Source organism: Emiliania huxleyi (genome assembly GCF_000372725.1).
Source record: "Emiliania huxleyi CCMP1516 unplaced genomic scaffold EMIHUscaffold_244, whole genome shotgun sequence".
In the NCBI taxonomy this organism is placed as follows: Eukaryota; Haptophyta; order Isochrysidales; family Noelaerhabdaceae; genus Emiliania; species Emiliania huxleyi.
In genome coordinates, this window is record NW_005200218.1 from 63,486 (window position 1) to 71,454 (window position 7,969).

The 7,969-nt window shown below is 67.4% G+C and overlaps 3 protein-coding genes across 3 annotated transcripts in view; 2 read left to right on the forward strand and 1 right to left on the reverse strand.

Annotated features, from left to right (window-relative positions):
* EMIHUDRAFT_430171 (threonine-tRNA ligase) overlaps nt 1–1,629 on the forward strand; it is a gene marked incomplete at its 3' end in the record, with an annotated part of 5,865 nt that extends 4,236 nt beyond the window's left edge. The window contains exons 8-12 of the mRNA XM_005778508.1: nt 321–415; nt 474–598; nt 672–804; nt 854–1,039; nt 1,468–1,629. Coding sequence (XP_005778565.1) covers nt 321–415; nt 474–598; nt 672–804; nt 854–1,039; nt 1,468–1,629 — 701 coding nt within the window. The remainder of the gene's footprint in view (nt 1–320; nt 416–473; nt 599–671; nt 805–853; nt 1,040–1,467) is intronic.
* A 535-nt stretch (nt 1,630–2,164) lies between these two features.
* Nucleotides 2,165–3,352, reverse strand: EMIHUDRAFT_237042 (hypothetical protein; the record flags this gene model as incomplete). The annotated part of the gene is made up of 2 exons (XM_005778509.1): nt 2,165–2,506; nt 2,750–3,352. 2 exons carry the CDS (start codon nt 3,350–3,352, stop codon nt 2,165–2,167), a joined length of 945 nt encoding a protein of 314 aa, XP_005778566.1.
* A 321-nt stretch (nt 3,353–3,673) lies between these two features.
* EMIHUDRAFT_237043 (hypothetical protein) lies at nt 3,674–4,699 on the forward strand (the record flags this gene model as incomplete). Its single annotated transcript, XM_005778510.1, has 2 exons — nt 3,674–3,901; nt 4,562–4,699. The coding sequence occupies 2 exons, from the start codon at nt 3,674–3,676 to the stop codon at nt 4,697–4,699; spliced, it is 366 nt and encodes a 121-aa protein (XP_005778567.1).
* Between the last annotated feature and the right edge of the window lie 3,270 nt (nt 4,700–7,969).

A 7,969-nucleotide genomic window follows, 5' to 3' on the forward strand; every position in this document is an offset into this window, starting at 1 on the left:
CTTCCCCGAGTTAGGGGGAGAGGCCCCCCCCCCCCCCTCCCCGCCACCCATCCTACCCCCCTCTCTCGGATGCTCTTTTACCGAGTACGAGGCGATGCTCCCCCCCCCCCTCCCCCCTCCCCCACCCCTCCCCCACCCCTCCCCCACCCCTCTCTCGGATGCTCTCTCGGATGCTCTCTCCGCGAGGAGGCGGTCGGCTCGGGCCATGCCGTGACGCCTCCGCGACGTGTCCGCGACAGGTGATGCTCTCCACGAGGCCCGACAAGGCGGTCGGCGCGAGGCCTGGCGCGCTCAAACGGCAGCCGCGCGGCCAAACCAAGGCGACTGTGAGCAGGCGGTCGGCTCGGACGAGATCTGGGACAAGGCGACGAGCGCCCTTCGCGAGGCGCTCGGCGCAAAGGGGTGGGAGTACGACGTCGACGAGGGCGGCGGCGCCGCGCACGTTTGCGGACGCCGTGTGGCCTGCGGTTGAGCGGCCGTCTCTGCTCTCAGGCGGCGGCGCCTTCTACGGCCCAAAGATCGACATCAAGATCCGCGACGCCATCGGGAGGCTCTGGCAGTGCTCGACGATCCAGTGCGACTTCAACCTGCCGCAGCGGTCCGGCCTCGAGCGTGGCGTGGCGAGACGGCGAAAGGGGGGGGCCTCACCCCTAGACTCGTGCGGCTGGTAGGTTCGGCCTCGAGTACGTGTCGCCGGACGGCGGGCGCGAGCAGCCGATCATGCTGCACCGCGCCATCTTCGGGTCGCTCGAGCGGTTCTTCGGCGCGCTCACCGAGCCGACGGCAGGCGACGGCTCCCCATCTGTGAGCGCGTCTCTTCACACCGCCCTTGTCCGCAGGCGTGCTCATCGAGTCGACGGCGGGCGACTTCCCCTTTTGGCTCGCGCCGACGCAGCTGCGGCTGCTGCCCGTCTCGGACGACTACCGGCCGTACTGCGACGCAGCGGTGGCGCGGCTCAAGGCGGCGGGCATCCGCGCGGAGGTCGACCCCGGCGGCCGATCCGTCGGCAAGCAGATCAAGGTCGCCAACCAGGACAAGGTGCGAAGCTACGCCAGTCGCTTGCACGCTCACCGCCCCGTCACCGCGCTGGCCTCGCCCGCCCCCCGAAACCCGCCGTCTCGTCTCCCTCCTGGCCACTCGCCCCCTCGCCCCCTCGCCTCCTCGCCTCCGTCGCCTCCTCGCCTCCTCGCCCCGTCGCCCCCTCTCCTCCTTGCCTCGCCTCCTCGCCCCCTCGCCTCGCCTCGCCCCCTCGCCTCGCCTCGCCTCCTCGCCCCCTCGCCTCCTCGCCTCCGTCGCCTCCTCGCCTCCTCGCCCCCTCGCCTCCTCGCCTCCGTCGCCTCCTCGCCTCCGTCGCCTCCGTCGCCTCCTCGCCTCCTCGCCTCGCCTCCTCGCCTCCTCGCCTCCTCGCCTCCTGCTTCGCCGCGTCGCCTCCCCCACCCCGTCCCACTCTCGCCGACCCCCCTCAGGTGCCCATCCTGTCGGTGGTGGGCGAGGCCGAGGTTGGCGCGAACGCCCTCAAGCTCGAGATGCGCAAGGGGGGCGAGCTGGGCGAGCTGCCGCTCGAGCGCGCCATCGAGGTGCTCGCGGCGGCGGCGGAGAAGGCGGTGGAGCCTATCGAGGCGCTGTGAGCGCCGCGTCTCTCTCTGCCTCCCTCCCTCCCTCCCTCCCTCCCTCCCTCCCTCCCTCCGTCTCTCCCTCGCTGCGAGGCCTCTCCAACTCCTCTCATACTCCTCATCCCTCCTCTCCTACTCTCCTCTTGCTCCTCTCCGACTCCTGTCTCGTCCGCCTCTCCCTCGGTGGCTTTTGGAGGGGGGGGGGGGGGTAGACGCGAGAGGGAGGTTGGGCACCGCTGGCGGAACAGCCGTGTATTTCGCGAGGGGCGGTTGGTGCTCTTGAGAGGCGCGTGATTTTCTGTTTTGTGTATCACGTCAGGTCCAGGGCGTTTTATAACCGCACACACCGAGAGAAGAGAGTACGTGGAGAGGGACAGAGACACGTCAGACCGGAAATAAATGAAATAAATATGTCATCGATCTATGAGTAAAGCGCCGTCTGTTGATCTGAACGAACCCCATTGACTAGCCACTGACACACTCGTACGGACATACACATGGCTGGAGCACTGTAGAGGGACTGTACTAGCAGACGTTGGACCTTTGTACACTACAAGGTCTTGCGGACCTCGAGCGCGACGACCGGCGCGTCGGCAGAAGGGCCAGCGGAGGGCAGGCACTGCACCCTGGGGAGAATATTGGACAAGGCCTTGGACAACTGCTGCAGGAGAGTGGGCTTCTCCTCGTCGGGAGCTGCCGAGGGTGCAGCCACCTCGTCGGCAGGCTCAGGCGCTGCCTCGGGCGCTGCCTCGGGCGCTGCCTCGGGCGCTGCCTCGGGCGCTGCCTCGGGCGCTGCCTCGGGCGCTGCCTCGGGCGCTGCCTCGGGCGCCTCAGCGTCCTCGACCGGCGCCTCCTCGCCTGCCTGGGGCTGCTCGATCACGGGCTTGGAGCCCTTGCGCGGCGAGAGGAATGCGGCAATGATGCCAACGATGGACTCACCTGGCCGCGGGGTGGGGGCCGCCTCGCCAGCTGCGACTGCCGCCGCCGCCTGCGAGTACTCCAGCCGTGCCTCCACCTCATCGATCGTCTCCGCCGACGCCTCCTCTGGCGCCTCCACCGCAACCTCAACCAGCGCGCGTGCGACCGGCTCCTCCGTCGCCGGCGACTCGGCCTCCACCGCCCCGACCGTCTTGACAGGCTCAACAGCAGCCTCAGAGTTGCAGCCCGAGATGCAGTCGGTCACCTTGTCCAAACATGACGACGAGTTGGCCGACGCAGCCGGCGGCGGCAGCTCCTCGGACTCCGCCTCGGAAGGCGCCGGGTCGGCTGGTGCCGCCTCCTTCTTGGGCTCCTCGCCCTCCGCCGTCTCAAACGCAACCGGCGTCGCCACATCAGGCGCCTCCGCCGCCGGCGCGTCGGCCACCGCCGTCTCCTCGGTCTCCTCAACAGCAGGCTCAGACTTGCGGCCCGAGAGGTAGTCGGCCACACCGTCCAGGATGGAGGACGCCGTTGTGGCCGGCGCGGGCGGCAGCATCTCCTCGACGGACTCGGTCGCAACAGGCGCGTCCTCGGCTGCGATCTCCTCTCCCACCGCCTCCTTGGGCTCTGCCACCGCCTCCTCTCCGTCAGGCTTCACGTCCGAAGGTGCTGCACCGTCGGCTGAGATCTCAGCGGGCGCGACGTCGAGCGTGGTTTCGTTGGCAGCAGAGCCGGCGGCAATGCAAAGCTGCTCCGGCTGCGGCTGCGGCACCGGCTCGGCGAGGACGTCGTTGGTCGACTTGGAGCTGCAGCCACCCATTCGCGCTGACTACCTGACTTGCGGACTTGCTGTGGAGTTTACTTCCTTTGCGTGCGTCCCCCCTTGCGACGTCGTGCCGAGATAGTTTGCGGTGAGACTCGACGCAACGTTTTTCTGTATTCCTTTTTCTTTTGGATGTCCCTCTGGCAGTGAGACCGCCTGCGTAGACGTCCTGGCAGGAGCTCTATCTATGAGGAACCTCTTCCCAAGAGCACCACTCTTGAAAGCCACCTACCACTACCACCCAGAGCGCTGCAAGCAGCGCCGGGCAATGACGGCTTACCGCCCCCCCAGCCCCCCCTCGGCACACCCCGGCAGCCAATGTGTGACGGCTCGAACCCGCTAAGCCATCCCGCAAGCGGGATGGCCCGCCACTCGAACGCTCGAACCCGCAAGCGGGCGTACACGAACCGCGAGCGGCTCGCACTCGTGACACGCAGGCGTCCGACTGACGGCGCCGGGGCTAGGCGACCGAAGAGGAACTACGGCAAGAGCCGCACACCACCCGCTGACGAGCGCTCGCGGAACTGGTCCGCGGCGCCCGCCAGGGTTTGGTTTGGCGGGAGACGAGCCTGAACCACTACACGCAGTAGCTCGGCGGCGAGGTGGTCGAGCTCGTGAGCGCCGCGGACCTCAAGGCGCTGGAGGCGCGCGTGGGGGCGTGCGAAAAGGGGCTCGCAGCGCAAGGACGCCAAGATCGGCGCGCTCCGCGATAAGCCGGCCCCGCCCAACCCGCCGGCGGCCACGGCTCGCCCGCCGGCAGCGGCGCGGCGGCAGCTCTCCTCCGCGACTGGCGACTGGCGACGAGTTCGCCATCACGGGGAGGAGGGCGACGATCTCCTTCAACAGCCGCACGCCCGACCTGACGCCGACCCGCCTGACCGGCGAGGGAGGCGGCAAGCTGACGTGCAGCGGCGAGCTGCACGCCGCGACGGACTTTGTCACGGCGGACGGGGAGAGTGTCCCGAGCGGATCGAAGCGCTTCGCGGCAATTTCACTGAGTTCGTCACGGAGCAGCTCAAGGACGGTGTCTCGCAGGGGCTCGCGAGCGTGAGCGAGGAGCTCGAGGCGGTTCGGAAGTTTGTGGGCATGGTGTCGCCGTCGCCGCCGTCGCCTCCGTCGCCTCCGTCGCCGCCGCTTGCGCCGCCTCCGGTAGCGCCGCCTCCGACCTTTCCGCCAGCGTGCGTTTGGTCGGCCTGCACAGTTGAGTACCTCAACCTCGCCGACACCAACTCGAGCCTGAAGGGCTTCCGTGGCGGCTTCGCCACTGACGCACACGCCTACTACGTGCCGTGGGACTACGGCGCGCGCAGCGGCTACGCGGCGTGCGTCTTGCTCTCCATCTAAGGAATTTGGAGCCTCGAGCTTGATGGAGCAGGCGGACGTCCGTTCGTGCCTCCCCCCTCCCCCCCCCTCGCATTGGCGCGTTTCTCTGGGTCGTCTCTGGGCTTTTGGGTCTATTGTAGGGGGTGTGCATTGGGCTGGGGGTTTAGCCCCTCTCCGTGTAAGTTCTGGTCTTGTAGTGGCGCATTGGGCTGGGGTTTGGGGCCCCTCTCTGAGTGCCGGCCGATATGTGAGTTCGTTCGTTCACCTGTTTGTCGCCGCCGCGCGCGCACCTTGCTAGATCTAGAGTACGAACCTGTCCCCATGTCCAGCTCGGCGTCCCACCTCCTGGATGGAAATCAATCGCTTCCCCACGGGCACGGCGCTCTCGTCGAGGCTCGAGCCGAGCTCTCTCGGCGCACTCTACTTTAGTCTCTAGACTCGCTACGGCTCTGGATCGTCTCTATACAGACAGGCTTCTGGGTCTTGTGGGGGATGATTGTGCATTTGGCTGGGGGGTTGACCCCTCCAAAGTGGGTTCTGCGTCAGCTTTTTCGGTTGACCTCTGGCGGGGCCCCGCCCGGGGGGGCGCCGGCGGGACCGGGAGCCTGACCCCTGACGTCAGCTGACCCCACCTGTGCCCTGACCCCATACGTACGGTCTGGCTGGAGTGGCGTCTGGGGCCGGCGTGTGAGCGGTGTGCGGTGAAGAGGCCCCCAATCAATGGAGGCTCGCACATCATTCTACAACCATGAATCAACTCCAGCGCTCACGGCGCAACTAAGAGCCACACCCTGCCAGTAGCACCGCTCAAGGAAATGCAACGACGCACGGGACACGGAGTAAGCACGCGAGTACGGCGACGGAGCCTCAGCTGTGCATCCCCGTGCCTCCCCCCCCCCCCCCCCCCAAACTACGCCTCGCCGCTCCAGAGAGAGGCTCGCCGCGCAGCACACCGCTGCGCGAAAGCCCCCATCACTGCGAGAGCGCGCGGCGGATATGGACCCAGACCCATGTGGGTCGCCGACGCGGCAAACGCCTCCCGCCCCTCCTCCCCGGCGGGTCGCTGTGCCTGCTCATGTGAATTGCTCAAGATGGCGTTTGCCGTGTGTGCAGCCGCCAAGGTTAGACATGCTCCTGCACCGCCTCCACCGAGACCGCGGACTCCTCCGAGACCACCGAGACCGTCGCCTCGCCTCCAGAGCCGTCGCCCGCGGTGGTTGTCTTCGCAGAGCTGCGGCGGCTGATCGTGGGAACGAGCCGGCTGCCACGCTTGGCGATGCTGCCCGAGAGGCGGCTCATCCTTGCGACGCTGCCCGCCCGAGCGGGAGTCGCGCCGAGGTCCTTTGCCAGAAGCGCGAGCGACACCTGCAGAACGGAACGCCCTGGCTGGCGAGTACCGCTGGTGTGCGCAAGAAGAGATGTAAACAAAGCGCGCGCGCGCCGGGTGGTGGCGCCCCGGGAAGCACGAGCGCGCGAGGTCCTTGTAGAGTCCATCGGCGATGAGCTCCTGCAAGGGAGGGTACGCGGGTGAGGGGAGATTACGCGCCTGAGATTGAGAGCATAATGACCCAACCCCAGCCCGCTCCTGCGGGGTGACTTCGAAAAACCTCGAGAAGAGGCAGCCGCCACGGTCCGGGTCGTTCTCGTGCGCCATGACGATCTTCAGCCTGTCCTGGCGCGCCTGTTTGACCTGCTCGGCCAGCCGCTCGTCGCTGAAGCTGTCCTCGTTGAGGTAGAGCAGCATGTGCGTCACGGTGGCCGGCCGAGCATCGGCGGTGGAGATCGTGAGACCGGCAACGGCGTCGGCAATCTCTTCAGCCAAGACCTGTGCGCCCGCGTTGGCCGGCGAGGCCCAGAGCATGGTCTCCTTGGCAAAGGCGAGCAACTGGCTCTCGGGCTCGCCCGGCACGCAGAGCGGGAGGGAGGTCTGGTTCACGTAGTTGGGCGAGCAGAGGAGCACCGCCTGTAGTTCAAGGGTGCCGGGGCTGAGGTCTCGGGAGGGGCGAGAGGGCTGCGGCTGCGTCCCGCTGCGCCTCGACGATGGTCTTGAGCGAGACGCGCTGGAATTCCTGGATTCGCATGTAGATGGTGTGCGCCCAGCCCTTTTCAAAGATGTCCGGCTGCAGGTCCTCGGGGCATTCGCCGCGCAGCGCCTGCAGCGTCGCGCCGCCCTTTGCAGGGTCCGCCTCTTGCACGAGGACGAGCGGCTTGTCCATCTCGAGCGACGAGCGGATCTCGCGGAGGCAGTTCTGGTGGCACGCAAGCAGGCGGGCGGTGAGCCGTGGGGAGTGTCGAGGGGCGCAGCAAACTCGGGTGCGTTGAGAGCCAGAGGATCCCGAGCGCGGAACAGGGCGGCGAGAGCGCGCCCGGGAGCGGAAGTAGCCACACGAGAGGAAGAAGAGGATCATTTGCGTGTGCTGGATGTACTCCTCCAGCGCCCCAATATCCTTTAAATCATCCACCTGTGCGCACTCCGCGGTGCGTCGGAAGGGCTGTGTGTAGTTAAAGCAGCGCGGCTGAGCCTGTGCGCGCGTCGAGAAAGATCTTGAGGCCCGGCACCAGCAGCTCGAGCTCACTCTTGATGTTTCCGACGGCGTCTTGACCGGTCGACCTGCATGGTTAGGGGGGGTTGGAGTTGGATGCGGCCTGGCTTGATCACCCTCCCTAGCTGCGCGACGCACCAGATGTGCGAGAGGAACAGGTGCCATGTGAGGCCGGTCACGATGCTCAGCTCGGGGGGCTGCTTAGTCGAGACGAGACGGACCGTGGGGACCTTGGCGACGCGGCGGGCGGCGACGACGGCGCCGATTAAGAAGACCACGAGCGCAAAAACAACGAGGCCGATCATCGTGTCCACGATCGCATTGAGCTTGCCGAAGCCGAGGACATCGGCGGGGTCGGCTTCCTGGTACCGCTCCTCGATGCCGAGGAAGATGGTGGTCCAGTTGGTGCCGAGGAAGAGGAGGAGGAGCGCGAGGCTCGTGGCGACGGCTAGCACGTTGTCCTCGACCCGCTTGTACGGCCGCACGGCGGAAAGTATGAAGCCGTAGCACGAGCAGACGAGGGTCGCCACCACGAGGCGAAGGAATGCGTTCTTCTCGGGGATCAGCAGCACGAAGCCCGTGAGCACGAGCTTGCGCGCCAGCTCGACCGCCTCCCACCAGTACCAGGTCTTCTCGTACTCCCGGTGCAGGAAGCCGGTGGCCCGCGTCAGAGCATTCGGCGACTTGGCCTGCAGCGGCTTGTAGCAGGCGGCGAGGAGCGACGTGAAGAGGACCAGCGAGCCGACGG